Genomic DNA, 19,432 nt, shown 5'->3' with positions numbered 1-19,432 from the left:
CAAATACATGTTAACTTTCTGGTCTTCCTGGGCTTCGCCACTTGGCCAAGTTCTCGTTACTCCGTCTTTCTGGAAAATGTGAAAAATGTATGAGGCCCATGTTGTTAAACCTCAGTTGTCAACTCCCAAACTCATGATTTCTGCCATTGCCTTATTATATATATATATATATTTTTTAACTTTGCTATTTAATTCAACCCAGGCCTATATTGGCCCTTGCCCTAAGGAAAATAAAATTAGTCAAAGTCATGGCTTTGATGAGCTACTGATATATTTTTAATATGTGGAAATAAATACAAGATTATTAAAATTTTTAAAAATGTCCACCCATGAGTCACCCAGATCCTCTGTTCCCCACAGGCCATACACTGTGCCTGGGAAAACTCCAGACTCAGCTGGAGACTCCTCCTGAGCAGGAAGCTTGGCATGAAGGAAGAAGGGACCCTCCTAGGTTGGCAAGCACACCATTTATTCACACAGGTGACAAGACAAGGTCGCAGGAGTGATGGGGGACTGGTGGGCACCCCTGGGTTGGCACGGCCTGTGGCTAGAGCAAGACTGGTACAGGCATCTCAAGGGGCAGCCGCCGAATCCGTCATTGGGTATAAGGTAGGGAGCAACCGGTGCTTAAGGAAGGCACTGCCTCCTCCCGCTATGTCTGCCCCCAGGAACGCTTTTCCAATGCTTCATGGTTACCTAGGAGACTCTGGTCTCTCTAGGGGCACCCTCAACCAGTGCCCTCCTCTGAAACCGTGCTCCGCACTGTGACCCCATGAGCAAGCTCGAGGAGGGGAGGACCAAGGAACTCATTTCCAAGGGGGCTTTGGTTTCTGGGTGGCCCCACCCCGTTGGGGGGCAGCTGGCACTGAATCACGAATGGAGCGGGCCCTAGGAGTCACTCGGGGGCTCTGGAAGGTCACCCCTGAGGGGGAAGGCCGGGAATCCCGAGGCCCATTGGTGTGGAGGGCGCTGGCGGGTTGGCGACCAGCGCTGGGGGCATTCAGGTGTGTGAGGGAATGGGAACGTTCCCGCCTCAGAGGGTGCGGAGAGTCCAACCCAGCCATAGACAGCTTCCGGGAGTCTGCTGCCACCTTGGGCTCTGCCTTCAAGGGACCAGCTGGATGAATGGCTCTCAGCGGGGTCTCCCGGGAGCGGGATGAGTGGCTGCCCCTGGGGGTGGCTGGAGGTGTCCAGAAGAGGGCATGGAGTTTAGCAGCATCACCCTTTGCCATCCACGGGCCCTCCCAGCTAGTGCCCTCCGGTCGGGAGCCAAACAGTGACTCATCACAGTAAGAAGGAACGTGGCTGATCAATCTGGCAAAGGGAGGAGAAAGGCAGTGAGCTGGTGGAATGAACAAACCCTAAAAACCTGAAGCCCCCACCCCCTGCCAGGCACCCACAGTGAGGCCACAGCCCTCCAGTATGCCACTACTCCTATCTCTGTTGGTTTCCCCTGCCAAGAATCCAATCCCCTGCATCCTGACCTCCCCATTTTCCCAACAGATGCCCCAGGCCCGGCCAATTTGCATATTCCATCTTCCTGGCCACACTGATTGGCTTGAGAATGACCATATGACCCATCCTGTCCAAGGAGCACCTGCCTTAAGACCTTTGTTGAAACTACCAGGAAAGAGGTTTGTCTGCCATCTGGTCTTGATAATCCAGCAGGATATAAGGGCAAAGCAGCTGGTGGCTGGCTAGGGTGGAGTGGGGTGGGGGGGGCAAGCTGCCTTAAGAGGGAGATGGGATCCAACAATAGTTTGAGCCCCTCATAAAAGAGACCCAAACATCCTTTTTTTGCTGAAGCCAGTTTGGGTTAAGTTTTCTGCCACTTGCATCTAAGAGTCTGGGTTAATATAACCTTAATCTTTACAGTCTTTACTTTTTTCATACCCCACCCCCCAATTCTCCTTCTCCCTAGTGGTCTTGTCAGCTGAACCCTCTGCAGTCCTGTGGCCGGTCTCACTGTATTTGAAGTAACACAGCACAGTGCCTGGCACAGAGAGGGTGCTCAGTTTGAACTCCTATTATAAAGCTGACCTGGCCTCATCACCAGAGAAGCTTTTTACATTTTTGAATATTTACTGAGGGCTCTTCATATGCAGGCCCAGAACTCAGCATGTCACCGTGCATCATCTCATTACTTTTCACAAACATCCACAGGAGGGAGATATGATAATTCCATTTTACAAATGAGAAAAGGAGGCATAGGGAGGGGAAGGCCCCACAGCAAGAAAGAGGGTAAAGACAAGATTCAAATCCAGCCTGGCTCAAGGGCCCAAGCTCTGGGATCAGTATATCAGATATAAGGGACTTCTAGGCTTCTCACCTTTAATTAGATTCACTCACCAATTATTTTTTGTCTATTAATCTCACAAATATTCACGGCACACCTAGGAGGCATCAGCTCCATGCCTTGTAGTCATGACTGAAAGTGTTTCTGTGTTAAGACTGCAAGTCTTTGAAAAGTCAACTTTTTGCCATTTGATTTAATTGCTCAAACCGTATCTGCTTGTTGCCTATGTCTGCCTGGAGCCAAAGGCTTTACTTAAGAGCATCTCTCTCTCTTACGCATCTTCTCATTTGACACCCTCTACTTGTCAGCATCCTGCATGAAATTCTACCCTCCAGGAGAACATGGAGTTGACGTCCCTTGTCCTGGACACCATACCTCTGTTAGTACACCCCACACTTACATCAGCCTTTTCAGCTACACTATAGTTGTCAGCGGTGCTAATGTTAACCTGGCTCTATGTCAGATGCATGGTGCTCAACCTGACCTAATACTGGAGTCTTGCTTTTACCTCATTGAATTTTATCTCCTAAGATAGGCAGCATTCCCATTTTCACTTCTCTCCACCAACCTATGTTCCTCCTGGCTCAGAATGGACCCTAAATATGATTGGCTAGTTGTTATGGATTGAACTATGTCCTCCCAAAATTCACCCTGAATTTTAGAGAGATAATTAGGCTTAAAGGAGGTCATAAAGGTAGGCTCTATACCAAGAAGAATCGAGTCCTTATAAGAAGAGGGGAGACACCAGGAATATACATGCTCACAGAGAAAAGGCCATGTGAGAACAGGCAAGAAGGTGGCTGTCTGTAAGCCAAAGAGAGGCTTCAGCCTGCCAGGACCTTAAACTTGGACTTTTAGGCTCCAGAACTATGAGATAATGGATTTCTGTCATTTAAGCTCCCCAGCTACTGTATTTTGTTATGATAGCTGTAAATGAATATTCCAGTCTTTTGTGTTTTTGTTCAAATCACTGATAACAATAAACAAGATAGAGCCCCGTGGCCCCCCACTACACACCTCCCTCCAGGCTGGTATCAACCTGAAATTATCCAAATAATCTGATTAATTTACAATCATAACTATTAGCCTAGCTTGTTCATGAAAAGGCCACAAAAACCATTTTTGAAATGACTTACTGAAACTGCGACCCACCCACTGCATCTATGTCATTTCGTGGATCAAGCACCTTAATATTCTTATGCAAATTTCTCTGTGATCTTGGACAAATCACTAGACCCCTCTGGACCTCACTTGTCTGGTCTTGTGGCATTTGGGAAATGGGTATTCAATCATCCTCACTATCACTTACTGAGAACTTCCTAGGTGTCAGATGACTGTGCCAAGCCCTGTATACACTCACTTCATTTACGCTCAGTAGTCCCACTAGGTCCCATTTTCCACATAAGGAAACTGCAGAGAAGTCAAGGTGCTGAGAGTCCAAGGTCACACAGCATGTAAACAGCAGGGCTCTAATAGGAACCCAGGTGGCCTCAGGAGTACAGGGGTGTATCTTCCCATCCTGTTACCTGTATTTGTTCTTCTTCCTTAGTGTGAGGGTCGGGGTGTTGCCCCTGGAGGAGGTGGTCTCACAGCTGCCATTGGCCCCTGAGGCCTGTGATGCCCCTGTGCCCACTCCACTGGTTCTGTTGGCCTTCTCCACCCAGGGTGGGTCGAAGTCTGGTGGTGTGGGCCGGGTACCCGCAGGGCTGCCAAACAATGTCTCATCCACATATGACGGCCTGGCCTTGACCCGGTAGCTGCCCTGGCAATGGTGCTGAAGGCGGAGGGTCTGCATCCCACTGACTGCCAGCTCCACGGGGGTCTTCATGCTGCACATGGTTCTGGGTAAGAGCAGGCATGTTTTGCCTGCGGGGTCTTGCCTCCAGGGCTCCCTGTGAAAGGGGGACAGGGTGACACCACCGTCACTGGCAGTGCCAGCAGAGGAAGGTGGCCCATCTCTTAAGTTCCCAACCCAAGGACAAAAGGGGAGCTGCCAACCCCAGGGGACATTGCAGAAATGGGTTCATCTGTCTCTCAGCTGTCACAACGATAAGGAGAGGGGTGCTACCAGCAAATATTTAATGAATAAATGTGCATTCCTAGTATACAGTGCTCCATGCAGAACGCTAGGGGGAGAAGAAGAGATGAGGCCTGTGTCTATTTTGGCACCAAGGAAAAAACTTAGCCTGGTGGGATGGGGGAGACAGGGCAGGTCCTTCTATCCCGTATATACATTTATGGAGTTAATACAATAACCAGCATTATCTCGTGCCTACCTTGCGCAAAAAGCTTTACAAGCATTATTTCATTTAATCCTCTTAACAGCTCTGCGAAGTAGCTTCGGTTATGTCTAATCTACAGATGACCAGACTGAGGCTTCAGACGCTGAAGTCACACCTGTAAGTCGCACCTAAATAAGGCTAAAACAGTAGAAGAGAAATGTGAACCTGACAGAGGGGTGCAGAGCTTATGCACGTAACCATTCCGCTCCTGGCGGATCACAGACACCCCTCCAACTACCCCATGTTCCCTGCTCCCCAAGTCAAGACCCCGGTTGAGGTCCGAGGCCCCTGCATCGTGAGTTCTTTCCCTTACCTGAGAATCTCGGCTCCAGGATGTGGGCTGCAGTCCCAGCGCCCCCTCCTCTGCAGGGGCCTCCAAGGTCCCAGAGGATCTGCAGCCCGGGCCCCGCAGCCCCAGCCCCGGGGAGCCGCACGGACCGACCCGCGGCGGCAGCCAGGCCCCAGCGACAACCAGCGAGGGGCGGGGCGGCCGGAACCATGAGCACCGGGGGGGGGCGCCCCTGGAGCTCCCGGAAGCCTCGAGGCGGCGCAGGCGGGCCGCAGAGACGCGGCGCCCCCCCGCCCGGCCGCGCCGTTGGTTCGTCCCGCAGGCCCCGCCCCCGCCCCTCGCCCCGCCCCCCTCCCCCTCGCAGCTCCCAGCTCGCGCTCCCCGCTCCCCGCTCCCCGCCCCGGGGCCCGCATGGCGGCCGGCGCGCGCGTGGCGGCCGGACCTCGGTCCCGCGCTCCCATGGCCCAGTGGAGGAAGAAGAAGGGGCTGCGGAGGCGCCGAGGCGCGGCCTCCCAGCCCCGCAGCAGCGACTCGGAGGACGGCGAGTTTGAGATCCAAGCGGACGATGACACCCGGGCCCAGAAGGTGGGAGCGGGCGCCCGGCCCCGCGCATCGCCCAGGGGCTGAGGGTGGGGACCCCGGCAGGGCCGCGGCAGGGCCCCGGCAGGACCCCGGCAGGGCCCCGGCAGGGCCCCGGCTGGGCCGCCAGCCCCAGCACGTGTCTCCGCGCCCGCCCCGCCCCGCCCGGCTCCGATCCTGGAGCCCCTGCGTTCCAGCCGCCGGGCCTGCGGGCCTTCCGGGCCGGCCCTGGGTCGCGGCCCCTCATTGGCTGGCTCTTGCCGAGGGGGCGGGCCCAGCGCCCTTTGGTCCAATGAAAAGTGCGGGTGCCGAAGCCCTGACTTCAGGAGTTTGGGGGATTCTTGCCGGGTGCAACTAAGCGGAGGCCGGGCGCAGCGGCTCGAGACGGCCACGCCTCGAATCCCCTGGGTCCCTGGTGGCGAACTAAGCTCGCGTTTGCTGACCGCTTAACCATGTGCCGGGCTTCATGCTGAGAACTAGCCTCGTTTTAATCCTCATACCGCTCTGGGAGCTAAGTGCCACCATCCCTGTGTCCCAGAGGAGGACCCTAAGTCCTGGGAGCTAAGTGCCACCATCCCTGTGTCCCAGAGGAGGACCCTAAGTCCTGGGAGCTAAGTGCCACCATCCCTGTGTCCCAGAGGAGGACCCTAGGGTTAGCACCTAGACCAGGACTTCGCAGCTTGTGAGCGAGAGAGCCAGGATGTCGACCTCTGGTTCCAGGGCCTGTGCTACTTCCACACGGGGTGGGGGTGGGGGGCGTGAGCACCAACGGGCAAATAGCTAAAGCCCATTATTTCCCGCAGCCCTGTGCCCAGCAGTGCCTGGCACAGAGTGGGGTTTGGGTATGTGGATGAAAGAGTGGTGTTTATTATTATTTTTTTAAGATTTTATTTATTCAGAGAGACACAGAGAGGCAGAGACGCAGGCAGAGGGAGAAGCAAGCTCCCTGCGGGGAGCCCGATGTGGGACTCGATTCCAGGACCCCGCCCTGAGCCGAAGGCAGATGCTCAATCACTGAGCCACCCAGGTGTCTCCCCCCCACTTTTTCTTAAGGGTAGGTGTTTAGATGAAAAGAGGGAACCACATTCCTCCTGGTCAAGGACCAGATGGAATCGTACCATGTTTACCCACCCAGTGGAGCCAGTGCTTGGCACATAGTAGGTGCTCCATAAAAGTGGAGAAATCGCCACAGCACAGGAGGGCAGAGGTAGTAGGTGCCAAAGAAGAGCCCACAGATATGGTTCAGACGGAGACCTTTGCCCTGGTGCAGTTGTGCATTCAAATGTGGCCCAAGTCTACTGGCTGTGGGACTTTGGAGAAGTTGCTTAACCTCTCTGGGCCACACCTGTAGAAGGCAGAATTTACACATGTGTACAAGACACATGATTTTAAGTGCCTCAGAGACTCACGAAAGGATTAAATTACAGTGTTTGTGCATTCTACTCGTTCAGTAAATGTTGCTGAGGCGCCAGTGGGTTCCAGGCATTTTGTGTTCATGTGTCTAGAAGAGAGGTTGGCAAACTCTTCCTGTTAAGGACCAAATGTTAAATATTTTAGGGTTTGTGGGGCCATATAAGGTCACTCACTGTCTTCTTTGTTTGATTTTTTTCTTTTTTCTTTTTTCTTTTTTTTTTTTTTTTTACCATTTTTTAGATGTATAAAATCCACTCTTAGCTCACAGACCGTAGTAGACATGCTGCAGCTCTGACCCAGATAGTTGAAGGGGACCACAGAGGGTCACAGGTGAAAGAACATAGACTCTGAAACCAGGGTTCAAACCCCTGCTGTCTGTATGAGGGTGGGGAGGTCACTTCATCGCTGTGTTCCTCAGTTTCCTTCTCTGTAAAATGGACAAACTAATAGTAACTACTTTACAGAGTTGCCATGATGATTAAAAGTGGGCTGATTTATATGAATGCTCAGAGCAGCACCTGGCTTAAGAGTGAGTGCCGTGGAAGTTTTAGCAGGTATTATGAATCAGTGTTCCATAAGTGTTATTTTTGAGAAGAAGGGGGACAGTTCTGTGGTCTGAGAAGGCCCCCCAGAGGGGTTGTCTGGGTTGGATATAGCTGTGCCAGGACAGGCGGGTCCTGGCTAGACAGGAAGGAGGCCAGCATGAGAGACAGTAGAGTTGGGAGGGGTGATGGGTCAGAACGAGGCTTGGCAGAGGGGGACAGGGCAACCTGGAGAACTCGAGTACCACACACAGAGTACATGCTTTGATTGGCCCTCTAGAGATTTTCATTTTGAGGGCTTTGGACGACAGACCGGGATGACAGTGATGATACACCACCACTTACGTGCTGGGTGCTGTTCTAGGTTTTACACTTACCCCTTTCATCTTCATGTGCCCTGTGAGACACACGCTCTTGTCTATCATCCCTGTTTCCCAGCGGTGGAAATCCAGACTCAGAGAGATTAAGTCTCTTGCCTGAGGTCTCTCACAACACACAACAAGCTGGTGATGGAGCCTGAGGTCTCTCACAACAGGCAGGTGACGGAGCGGGGATTGAAACCTGGACAGTCTTAACTGCACGGCCCTCTGTCTGACCCTCCGTTCTACCCTGGCCCTGTCATGGGGGGCCCCTTTGGCAGACAAGGCCCGCCATCCGGCAGGGGTGTCATCGGCCTGAATGGAGGGATGCCCGCTGCAAGATAGGCCCTCTCCCTGCCCCCAGTGGTCTGACTGTGCCTGGCCTGACGCTGCATCTTTTCCTCCCGCCCAGCTGGGGCCTGGCAGACCCCTGCCCGCCTTCCCCACCTTAGAATGCACCTCCGATGTGGAGCCGGACACACGGGAGATGGTGCGAGCCCAGAACAAGAAGAAGAAGAAGTCCGGAGGCTTCCAATCCATGGGTGGGTGAGCCAGGCGTCTGGGCACGTTGAGGGGGCAGCAGCAGGGGCTCATCGTGCCCTGTGTGCTCCAGTACCGATGTCTGCCCTGGGCCCAGCACAGCCATTGGAGTTGGGTGGCCTAGGGACCGGCCCCGTGAGAGGGCAGTCAAAGCCGACATGGGGCAGTGCTGGCGACAGAACAGGCAAGGACATTCAGGGTTTGCTGCATGACAGAGTGCAGTTCAGAGGAGATGGAGGAAAGGTGGAGTTCTGGGTGGTATCGGGACACCTGGCTAGCTGGAAATAACGCAGAACTCTCTTTCTTGCTCTTTGCAAATCAGTAATGTCTGGTGCAAAGATTCAAATTTCAAGGTGAATATTTTTATAATTTTAAAAAGAAGAAGCCCCCCCCCCTTTTTTTTTAAAGATTTTATTTATTTCTTCATGAGAGACACAGAGAGATACAGAGAGAGAGGCAGAGACACAGGCAGAGGGAGAAGCAGGCTCCATGCAGGGAGCCTGATGTGGGACTCGATCCCGGGAATCCAGGATCAGGCCCTGGGCCGAAGTCGGCGGTAAACTGCTGAGCCACCCAGGGATCCCCCGAAGAAGCCCTTTTTAAGCATGCTCTGAACATTGTCTAATTTGACTCTTTTTCAAAGGTTGCCAAAAAATAAGTAAACTAAGTTCAAGTAAATGCTGTATCACGAATGCGCTCACAACCTTTGGAACAGATACAGGATTAACATCTCTAATATGCAAAGAACTTTTACAAATCAGTAAGAAAAAGATACCCTCATAGAAAATTGGGTGAGGAAAATGAATAGTTGACTCATGAAAGGAATTTGGACAGCAAATTAATGTATCAAAGTTGTGCCAAACTTTTATCAATAATTGGAGAAAAAGCCAATAAAAATATCTATATGCGGCTACTTTTTTTTTGCCTTTCTGAATCATAAAGATGAAGGATTGACCAAGAAGCAGCTGCAACCACGGTGCTTTCTTGTCCCCGGGCCTCCCATAGTCCTCCCACTTCCACAAAGCTAGGTCACGATCAGGTTCCAAAGGTCACCTGCTCCCCCACCTGGGGCCACATGCCTCATTGGTCAGCACCCACACCCATCACAGGCCCTGGCCATTGCCCACCTTTTTCTTTAAGTTGTGAAAAATTTCAAATGTATAGAAAAATCCAAAAACAGTGAGTCTCCCTGTACTCACCGCCAGTGTCAACTGTCTTGTTTCCTCCATGGCCCACCTGCTTGTCCCCAGCATCGTGGATGATTCGTTTTTTTTGTTTTGTTTTGTTTTTTGTTTTTTAAGATTTTATTTATTTATTCATGAGAGACACATAGAGAGAGAGGCAGAGACACACAGAGAGGGAGAAGCAGTCTCCATGCAGGGAGCCTGACGTGGGACTCGATCCCGGGAATCCAGGATCAGGCTCTGGGCTGAAGGCAGTGCTAAACTGCTGAGCCACCCGGGCTGCCCATCCTGGATGATTCTGACAAGAATCACAGACATCCCCACTCAGTATCGCTAAATACTTCTCACATGACTTTCCCATGCCTGCAGCAGGGGGTTCCTCGGCAGCACCCGAGATCGTGCATGAGACACCCCAAGTGGTCTCATGGCATTAAGAGTGTGTTCAAGTCTGCATGATATACCTTCCCACCAACCCCTTTTCTTCTTACCATCGAGGTTGATGACACAGTCATCTGTCCTGGTCAGCTTTGTGTGGTGTGCCTCTGGGGCTGCCCTTCCCCTGGCCATCCCCGTGTCTCTTCCAGGCTTGAGCTACCCAGTGTTCAAGGGCATCATGAAGAAAGGCTACAAGGTGCCAACACCCATCCAGAGAAAGGTACGCGACAGGAAGGGCTAATGGGGTTTGGGAAGAGGAGATGACTGACTTGGCCCTCTTGTCCAGCCTCATGACACACTCTCCCTGTCTGGACTGTCATATCTATCTTCCCTCTAACTCTGGCTAAAGCCTCACAGTCAGCTCATTTCACAAGTGGAGAAAGTTGGCCTCTTTGCCATTTCAGCCTCCCCCAGGCTACCCACTACTGATCCCCTGCCCAGGCAGCTCGTAGGCACCCCATTATCACCCCTGGGTCATGAGTATTGTCCTCAGCCAAGAGGTAGACAGTGATTCTCTGGGGTCCCAAGGAGGAGGATAAGACAGAGAGATAGAGTCTGGCTTAACCTAAAGAAGGATGTGTCCATCAGTGGAAAGAGTTGGGGGATAGTGAGCTGCTTGTTGCTGGAAGCATACAGATAAACCTTGGCAGGAATAGGCTCAGGAGGACTGGGCAACAGGCCCCTGCCTACACCCTGCAGGCTCAGTGCTCTGGGTTTGAACATTGCATTGCAGAAGCTGACCCTGCTTCTCCCTGCCCACTTTTCTTCAGACCATTCCCGTGATCCTGGATGGCAAGGACGTGGTGGCCATGGCCCGGACTGGCAGTGGCAAGACGGCCTGCTTCCTCATCCCAATGTTCGAGCGCCTCAAGACCCACAGCGCCCAGACTGGGGCCCGTGCCCTCATCCTCTCGCCCACCCGAGAGCTGGCCCTGCAGACCATGAAGTTCACCAAGGAGGTATGTTGGGGCTGGGACTGATGGGCTGAGCTGGGGCCAGTCAGGGAGGCCTGCTGGGGTGAGTCATCTCCATCTATCTCTCTCTCTCTCTCTGCCCCCCACAGCTCGGCAAGTTCACAGGCCTCAGGACTGCCCTGATCCTGGGAGGAGACAAGTAAGAGTACCCCTTCCTCATGCCACCAGCCCCGCCGTGCAGGCATAGGCTGAGTCTCCAGGGTGTTAGATCGACTGAGTCTGGGAGGCTTCAGAGCAATGGCAGCTTCTCTGTGCACCCTGAACAAAAGGGGAAACAGGCAGTAAAATACCGGAGGCATCTCCCACCCAACTCTGCAGCCAGGGTTCTGGTACTCCTGGGGTTGCTGGTACTACCCAGGGTCAACTCAATGGGCTGCCCATTTATACCTACTTTAATATATATGCCTAATCGTGAGCTATTGCTCAGAAACCAAGGAATATATGATATTCATATATATTCATATATATCATATCATTGATATGATATTAAGATAGTTCAGATTTGAAAAATCTAGGATTTCCTGGATCTTGGGAAAGATCTTGGCGTGGCAATCACCACACCTGTTCTGCAGATGGGCAAACTGAGGACGTGATGGGCTCAAAGCCACACAGTGATTAGGTGGTAGAGCTAAGATTGGAACCTAGTCTCCTACCTCATCCCACAGATTCTCCTTCACCCAGCAGCCCCTCCTTACTCTCTTTTTTTTTTTAAGATTTTATTTATTTATTCATGAGAGACCAGAGAGAGAGAGAGAGAGAGAGAGAGGCAGAGACACAGGCAGAGGGAGAAGCAGGCTCCCCACAGGGAGCCCAATGTGGGATTCGATCCCCGGTCTCCAAGATCAGGCCCTGGGCTGAAGGTGGCACTAAACTGCTGAGCCATGGGGGCTGCCCCCGCTCCTTACTCTGCTCTCTGAATGTCACTGTCACCGATCACTTTGGATTCTGAGAAGAGTGTTTGACTTTTATTTTTTTTTAATTTATTTTATCTTTTTTAAAGATTTTATTTATTTATTCATGAGAGACACAGAAAGAGAGAGGCAGAGACACAGGCAGAGGGAGAAGCAGGCTCCATGCAGGGAGTCCGATGTGGGACTTGATCCCGGGACTCCAGGATCATGCCCTGGGCCAAAGGCAGGTGCCAAACCACTGAGCCACCCAGGGATCCCCCGAGTGTTTGACTTTTAAATGTTCTTTTGCCCACATTGTACTTGATTATCTCTGGAGCTTGTGATTGTCTGAAATGCCTTCCTGGGCAGGGCCAGCCTCAAAATTCTGGCTCCTACAGGTGTCCCGAGAGTGTTGCAGAGGAGGTACAGAGTTAGGGCTATGTGCCTAGAGGTTTAAGAACGAGGACAGAAGGATGCCTGGGTGGCTGAGTGGATAGCATCTGCCTTTGGCAGCAGGTCATGATCTCAGGGTCCTGGGATTGAATCCCGCATCGGGCTCCCCGCAGGGAGCCTGCTTCTCCTGCCTGTGTCTCTCATGAATAAATAAATAAAATCTTGCAATCTTTCAAAAAACAGAGAGAGAGAGAGAGAACAAGGACAGAGATCCAGGAAACCTGGAATCTTGGGGGATCTGACAGTTCCAGAGTTAGTTGGTAGGTAGTGCTGGAAGCAGAGACAGGTTTGCTGCAGTCCAGAAAGGGAGAGCCCATCTCTTTGGGGAACTCTGTGGTATCAGTCCTTTCGTATGTTTGAACTTGTATGTCTTATCAGGGCAACGCCTTTACCCAGTACCTCAGCAAGAGCATTTCCCCAAGTCTGAGCCTGGGGAGGGGGTATAGGCCTCACCTGGCCCCCTTGTTAGGGAGAGGGAGAGGGAGAGGGACTAAAGCAGCCTGTGTGTCAAGGTGACACCTCCTCTTCCCCTCTGCTAGGATGGAAGACCAGTTTGCAGCCCTGCATGAAAATCCTGACATGTGAGTTTGGGTTGAGGATGGTGGTCCGGGGTCTCTTTTCCAGTGGCCAGCTGTTGGGGAGTGCGAGGCGGGCTGTGTGGGTGGCCCTGGCCCTGGGTGACCTGGCCTGCACACCCTCTTCCAGAATCATTGCCACTCCAGGGCGTCTGGTGCACGTGGCTGTGGAGATGAACCTGAAGCTGCAGAGTGTGGAGTACGTGGTATTCGATGAGGCAGACAGGTGAGCCCGTGCCTCCTCCCGGATGCCTCTGTCAGGGCCAGGTGCCCCATACCAGGGCCGGCCCCAGGGCCGGGAGGAAGGACTTTGCCTGAAGAGACTGGTGTGGCCATGCTCAAAGCAGTGTTTCCCGCCACATGGGCTACAGACCCTAAGCAGCACCGGAGCTGACACAGCTCCCTGGACACACAGTTTTTATTTTGTATTTACTTTTAGGGATGTGGAAGAAAACAGTAGAATAGCAAACATGTGATCACAAAGAAATAAATAGCACAAAGCCGGACCGTAGACTGGAGCCAGACGGGTGGATTGTATCCCGGCTCTGAACTTGGGCACATCTGAGGGTCCGTGGGCCTTGGCAGCCTTGTCCACGGACAGGGGATCCAATAGCCCAGACTGGTGGATGCTGGGAGGGTCAGTGCCTGTAAGGCACTCCAATCGTGCCCGGCCCAGAGGGAGGGCCACTAGGATTGGCTTCAGCATGACACTGAGCAACATAACGGAGGACAGACTCAAGGTTTTTAGGTCATCCCTGCTGGGGGTGAGGCGGGCACACAGAGACAAAGTGATTGGAAAGTGAGTTAAAGAGTCACACGGGGCAGACACCAGTGCACATGGCAGAGTGCGCTGGGGGCAAGGCTGCTGGAATGGACGGCCCTCTCCTGACCCCGCCCTTGTTCCCCAGGCTCTTTGAGATGGGGTTTGCGGAGCAGCTGCAGGAGATCATCGGCCGCCTCCCCGGGGGCCACCAGACGGTCCTGTTCTCTGCCACACTGCCCAAACTGCTTGTGGAGTTTGCCCGGGCGGGTGAGTGAGCTGGGCTGCAGCTGGGGCCCGCCCCGGTTAGGGGCCTGGGTTGAGGGTGCTTGTCCTCCCGAGGCTCACCCCCATACCTTCCATGTGTCAACCATAGGCCTCACGGAGCCTGTACTCATCCGGCTCGATGTGGATGCCAAACTCAATGAGCAGCTCAAGGTGAGACTCTGCTCGTGCCCCCCCCCCCCCCCCGAGCCTGCAGCCCCACACCCATGAGCCCACCCTGTGAGCACACTGTGCCCCTCTCCCGACAGACCTCCTTCTTCCTTGTGCGTGAGGACACCAAGGCTGCTGTGCTGCTCCACCTGCTGCGCACCGTGGTGCGGCCCCAAGACCAGACGGTGGTATTTGTGGCCACGAAGCACCACGCCGAGTACCTCAGCGAGGTGAGGGGGGCTCTGAGGGCCCTGTTGGGGAAGCACCACCGGGCCACCCGCCTCAGGGTCTCAGGACCTGCACATCTTCCTCCGTGAGCTTGGAGCTGCAGTTCTGTGTGCGGCCACCAGAGGGCAGCACCAGAGCTGGACACAGGCCTGGCCAGGGCTCCTCCTGTTTTATTCTTTAATTTTTGATCCTAAAGAATTCCAGGGGTGCCTGAATGGCTCAGTCGATTGAGCATCTGCCATTGGCTCACGTCATGATCTCAGGGTCCTGGGATTGAGCCCCACATCGGGCTCCCTGCTCAGCACAGAGTCTGTTTCTCCCATTTCCTCTGCCTCTCCCCTGCTCATGCTGTCTCACTGGTTGTCTCGTGTGCCCGCTCTCGCTCTCTGTCTTAAGTAAATAATAAAATCTTAAAAAAAAAAAAAAAAAGAAAAGAATTCCAAACTCATAACTATCATCAGCAGATAACATAATGAACTCCCAGGTACTTAGTTGTCAACTCATGGCCCGTCTTGATTGCTCTGCTACTTCCCTACATCCGGGTGATTTTGAAGTACATCCCCTGCTCCCAATCCTGTCATTTTCGGTGGATTTTCAGTGTCCCATGTATCTCACATTTTAAAATGGAGGTGTGCCCTACAAGCTGGAAGCTGTGTAAAGTATCCTAAGCTTACAGGAGCAGCTTGATGGAGTTTTTTTCTCGTATGTATGTACCTGTGATCCTCAGCACAGGACAGTCCGTGTGCCCCAGAGGCTACCAGGGCCCCTTGCCGGTTGTTGCCACCTACCCTGGGTCAGCCACACCTGGGGTCTTGTTATCTGAGGACGCAGTTCACTGGGTTTCACTTTGTTGACGTGCATTTAACGGTGCTTTCTTTGTGCAGCTGCTGGGGTCACTGATGAATAAAACCAAAATAGTAATTTGTAAAGAGCAGTTAACACTGTCACAGTACTTCTTATGTTCCAGGCCGTGTGCTCAGCCTTGTATGTGTATTAATCCTCATAACAAAGCTATAAAGAAGGAACTATTAGTCTCCCCATTCTACAGATGAGGAAAGTGAAGGCACAGAGAGGTTAGATAACTTGTCAGTGTCACACAGCTCACTCGCGGCAGAGTGGGGATGAGGTTTATGTCCTGGGCTGGCCCTTCCCTCTACAGGAGACCTCCACGTGTGTCATCTCTGTTGATGCTCTTGGCTGTGCGGAGAGGTGGGAGGTGATACCGGCCCCATTTGTACCAGAGCTACCCCTCAGAGCTAGGATTCAGACCAGAGGTGCCCCACTCCAGAGCCCTTGGTCTTCCTAATGCATCGTGGCATCCCCGCCATGGCTTGGTGTCCTCTCCTGTCTCCTGCAAGCCTCCTTACCCCTTTCCCTCCCTCTTGTCCTCACTCTGAGCAGCTGCTGACGACCCAGGGCGTGAGCTGCACCCACATCTACAGTGCCCTGGACCAGACGGCCCGCAAGATCAACCTCGCCAAGTTCACCCACAACAAGTGCTCTGCCCTCATCGTGACAGACCTGGCGGCCCGTGGCCTGGACATCCCGCTCCTGGACAATGTCATCAACTACAGCTTTCCTGCCAAGGGCAAGCTCTTCCTGCACCGTGTGGGTAAGGAGCCCGTGGCTGGATCCGGACCACGCTTGGTGCTATAGGTGGAGAAACTGAAGCCTGGGGAAGTTCTCATCTCTGGGGGATGTGGCCCAGCCATGATTCCTGCGGCTCCAAGCAGGCAGTTCTCCACTTTCTGGATTGTCTGTTCTGGGCTCTCTTCTCCCTGTCCTGTCACGGTCCAATGGCCTGTCCCCCGATCCTCCTTCCTCACAGTCCTCTCCCCAAAACTCTGTCTTTTTAGCTCCTCTCCTTTAAGTCTTTGCAAGATTCAAATAACATAGGGGCCCCTGTGTGTCCTGTTCATCCAGGGCAGACGGGAGTGCCTGACTTTGTTGAGTCAGCACGCAGGGCCCCACCTTCCTCTCTGCCCTCCCAGGCCAAGTACCCAGTGACTTCTGTGATAAAAGTAAGGCACCCACATAGTAGGAAAACTGGAAAATGAAGCAAAGCACGTAGAAGGCAGGAAGGCACATGCTTGTCATTGGTGGCATGACAGCAACTCTGCTTCCCCAGTGCTCCTCTTGGGCCCAGGTGCAAGTGCTTTCCTAGCTCTTTCCATCTTCACGACAATCCCCTGTAGAGGGTGCCAGTGGCACCAGCCCCCTTTTTACAGGTGAAGAAACTGCGGCCAAGGAGGTTCATAACTGGCCAAGGGTCACACAGGTAGCAAAGTGGGGCAGCTGGGGTCGGGACCCCCTCTACACCACTATCCCTCCTTGCCTCCCTGGTGACACAGCTGTCATTTTAGTTTGTCTCTTGTCACTGCTGCCCTTTTAAAAACGGCGGTAAAGTGTATTTAATGCACAATCATCATGTTGACCATTTTTAGGTATAAGTTCAGAGGCATTAAGTACGTTCATATAGTTGTGCAACCATCACCACCATCCACCTCCAGAACCTTCTCATCTTTCTAGACTGAAACTCTGTTCCCATTACTACTAGCTCCCTGTCCTCCCTCCCTCAGCCCCTGGCAACCACCACTCTGCTTTCTTTGCCTTCTTTCAACTCCTAAATGTATGTGTTACCTTGGTAAACACGAGTGAGTTACATGTGGGTCCGTGAGAGAAGAATCTGGTGGGCAGGTTCCACGTGATTGAACCTTGTTGAATAAGGAAATTCTGGCTGCCCATGGTGGGCCCCCAGGAGGATTGCTTCGATCTGCAGTTGGGGCGTGTCTGAGGCCTCCATCTGGGGCTCCTGCTGCAGGTCTGGGGGCCTCATCTCCCTGTTGGTCGCTGCTCGCTGTGCCCTGGTTTCCGAGGCTCTGGGAAGAGCTGGCTGGTACGTTGCTTGAGGGGTCCACAGAACCCCCCCCCCCCGCTGCAAAGGGAGTTTCTCATGTGCTCTGTGACCCGCACTGTGAGTCAGACCACCCCAAACGAATCTTGCAAATGTGGTGACACTTTGTTTTTGCAAGATGCAGAAACAAACCAAAGGTAACATTACACTTGGATTCACTTAACACAGAATTAGAATCACAGTGGACGTTCTTTCCTGTCACCTCTTTCTTATGTCAGCGCATGTTGTGCGTGTTTTCCATTCACCATTAAACATCACTCCGTGGGGATCCCTGGGTGGCGCAGCGGTTTGGCGCCTGCCTTTGGCCCAGGGCACGATCCTGGAGACTCAGGATCGAATCCCACGTCGGGCTCCCGGTGCATGGAGCCTGCTTCTCCCTCTGCCTATGTCTCTGCCTCTCTCTCCCTCTCTCTGTGTGACTATCATAAATAAATAAAAAAATTTATAAAAAAAAAAAAAAAAAAAAAAAAATAAACATCACTCCGTGGCAGGGGTTGGCAAATCCGTGTCTGTAAAGGGCCAGATGGTAAATACTTTGGGCTCTGGGGGATACGGTCCCTGATCTCTGCCGCTGTAGCATGAAAGCAGCCATAGAAAATATGTAAATGAAGGAGCATGGCTGTGCACCTGTAAAACTTTATTGACACAAACAGGTAGGGGGCCAGCTTTGGTCACTGGCCACAGTTTGCCGGCCCCCTCCCTCATCTGTGTCATTCCCACCATGTGGCCACCAGCTAATTAACTTAGCCAGGCCTCTGTCAAGTGTTGAAGTGTTTTCCAACTTGAGGCTGATCCAGGCCAGAGCTGCCGTAGACCTCCTTGAATAGGACTCTCAGGATCCTTGGTTATTTCCTTGGGGAAAAATCTCCCAAAGTGGGGATGCCAAAGACTTTTAATATTGCTAATGAGCACAGAGCCTTATCTTGATTTCTGCTGACTCCCCAGAGCACTGTGTGGACTCACACACTTGAGCAGGGATTCCTGGTGACTGTTAGTACCCTTTCTCTTTTTATAGTCAAGGACAGCAGCTCACCGAGGTCTGGATCACCACCCTTACAGGTGGGCCCGTGGGACTCATGCTGGGTTGTGGGATCCTTTGTCTTTGCTTCAGCTCGATCTTTTCTTCCCACAGGCCGCGTGGCGCGGGCCGGCCGAAGCGGCACAGCCTACTCCTTGGTGGCCCCAGACGAGGTCCCCTATCTGCTGGACCTGCACCTGTTCCTCGGCCGTGCCCTCACTCCTGCCCGCCCCCATGAGGGTTCCTTAGGTGAGTGGAGGCTGGGGCCCTGGGATAGGAGTTCCCCGTGGGTTCCCCACAGAGTCCATGGTGCAGGTGGGGAAGAAGGGCTCATGGCTTCGGATGGAGGTGGGGCTGGATTTGACCACAGGGTCAGAGCCCTGTATTTTAAACTCAGAATTTCACATAAAAATCCAGATTTCTGACAGCTGTTAGAAAACTGCTGGGTCTGACTGTCCAGTTTGCCTTTTCCCGAGGTTGCTGTACAGGCAGTGCTAGGCCCTCTGCCCCTGATAGATGGGCCCCTAGGCCCACTGCAGCTCCCACCCCCACTTATCTCATCTGCCTGGCCTCCGTGGGCATCTGCTTGAGACTGCACTCGACCAAGGTTCTGGGATCGCCCAAGAGGGCAGAGACAGATTCATTGAGGTCAAACTCACAGAACTTTCCCTTATTCTCTGTGGGGTGAGATTGCATGGGGTGGGCAACACTGATCGTGTTAGCCTTCTCCTGTGGTCCTACTCTATGTCAAACCCCTAAAGGTACATGGTCTCGTGTCCATTGGAGACCATAGGGAGGGTTGCTTTATAGGTGAGGCCAGGCCACTCATCCCATGTTGCTTGTTACTCAGCACGAAGTGGAAGCCCAGATTCAGGAGCCCAGGTGTCAGTGCCCCCTGTGCTTGGGGCCTGGAGGCGGCCTACAGCCCCATGCACCTTCACTGAGCACCCGCTGTGTGCTGCATCCCTGCTTCCAAGCGTCAGGAGCCCCTGCCTGCTGGGCCCATTGTCCAAATGCAGATTCTGGAGCCCTTGGCAGACCTCCTGGGTTGAGACCAAGCAGTGGGGATAGGAGGGGCAGAAAGAGGGAAGGTGCTCCTGCAGCAGTGTCCCAACAGAAGCCAGCCACGGAGTAGTTACTTGTTAGGGGGAGGCCATCGTGCATTTGCCTCAGAGCTAGTCGGGGTTGGCAGCATGGCCCAGCACTAGCTTAATGCAGAAGAGGTGGGCAGGCGAGTTCTTAACTTGGGATAGGGGCTGAATTGTG

At 53.1% G+C, this 19,432-nt stretch overlaps 2 protein-coding genes across 4 annotated transcripts in view; one reads left to right on the top strand and one right to left on the bottom strand.

Moving 5' to 3' along the window:
• Window positions 1–448: 448 nt before the first annotated feature.
• Window positions 449–5,532, bottom strand: RITA1 (RBPJ interacting and tubulin associated 1). 2 transcript variants are annotated; one of them, XM_072802611.1, is made up of 4 exons: window positions 5,310–5,532; window positions 4,573–4,693; window positions 3,823–4,188; window positions 449–1,314 (listed from the first exon to the last, which is right to left on the bottom strand). In XM_072802611.1, the coding sequence occupies exons 3-4, from the start codon at window positions 4,131–4,133 to the stop codon at window positions 807–809; spliced, it is 819 nt and encodes a 272-aa protein (XP_072658712.1). In that variant the 5' UTR covers window positions 4,134–4,188; window positions 4,573–4,693; window positions 5,310–5,532; the 3' UTR covers window positions 449–806. The 2 variants fall into 2 exon arrangements, with proteins under 2 accessions (XP_072658712.1, XP_072658713.1); XM_072802612.1 differs by lacking the exon at window positions 5,310–5,532 and adding an exon at window positions 4,892–5,067 and having other exon boundaries at window positions 4,573–4,716.
• Window positions 5,228–19,432, top strand: part of DDX54 (DEAD-box helicase 54) — a 20,970-nt gene continuing 6,765 nt past the window's right edge. The window contains exons 1-12 of one of the 2 annotated variants that reach the window (XM_072802605.1): window positions 5,228–5,452; window positions 8,173–8,302; window positions 10,069–10,139; window positions 10,690–10,878; window positions 10,983–11,032; window positions 12,776–12,817; window positions 12,942–13,037; window positions 13,720–13,841; window positions 13,948–14,009; window positions 14,105–14,236; window positions 15,636–15,846; window positions 18,281–18,415. In XM_072802605.1, the coding sequence (XP_072658706.1) occupies window positions 5,279–5,452; window positions 8,173–8,302; window positions 10,069–10,139; window positions 10,690–10,878; window positions 10,983–11,032; window positions 12,776–12,817; window positions 12,942–13,037; window positions 13,720–13,841; window positions 13,948–14,009; window positions 14,105–14,236; window positions 15,636–15,846; window positions 18,281–18,415 (1,414 nt within the window). In that variant the 5' untranslated portion in view covers window positions 5,228–5,278. Of the gene's footprint in view, window positions 5,453–7,639; window positions 7,937–8,172; window positions 8,303–10,068; window positions 10,140–10,689; window positions 10,879–10,982; window positions 11,033–12,775; window positions 12,818–12,941; window positions 13,038–13,719; window positions 13,842–13,947; window positions 14,010–14,104; window positions 14,237–15,635; window positions 15,847–18,280; window positions 18,416–19,432 lie in introns of those variants that run through there. The other variant, XM_072802606.1, reaches the window with a different exon arrangement.

The sequence above is a fragment of the Canis lupus genome, chromosome 27, assembly GCF_048164855.1.
Source record: "Canis lupus baileyi chromosome 27, mCanLup2.hap1, whole genome shotgun sequence".
Classification (NCBI taxonomy): Eukaryota; Metazoa; Chordata; class Mammalia; order Carnivora; family Canidae; genus Canis; species Canis lupus.
This window is presented reverse-complemented; position numbering and strand designations above follow the sequence as displayed.

What these genes read in the sequence shown, in the direction of transcription:
- RITA1 (XM_072802611.1), bottom strand. Translation starts at nt 4,133, where the DNA reads ATGTGCAGCATGAAGACCCCCGTGGAGCTGGCAGTCAGTGGGATGCAG. An exon ending in AGGAAGAAGAACAAATACAG is followed by an intron (nt 1,315 to 3,822) that starts GTAACAGGATGG and finishes TCCCTTTGCCAG; the next exon opens with ATTGATCAGCCACGTTCCTT.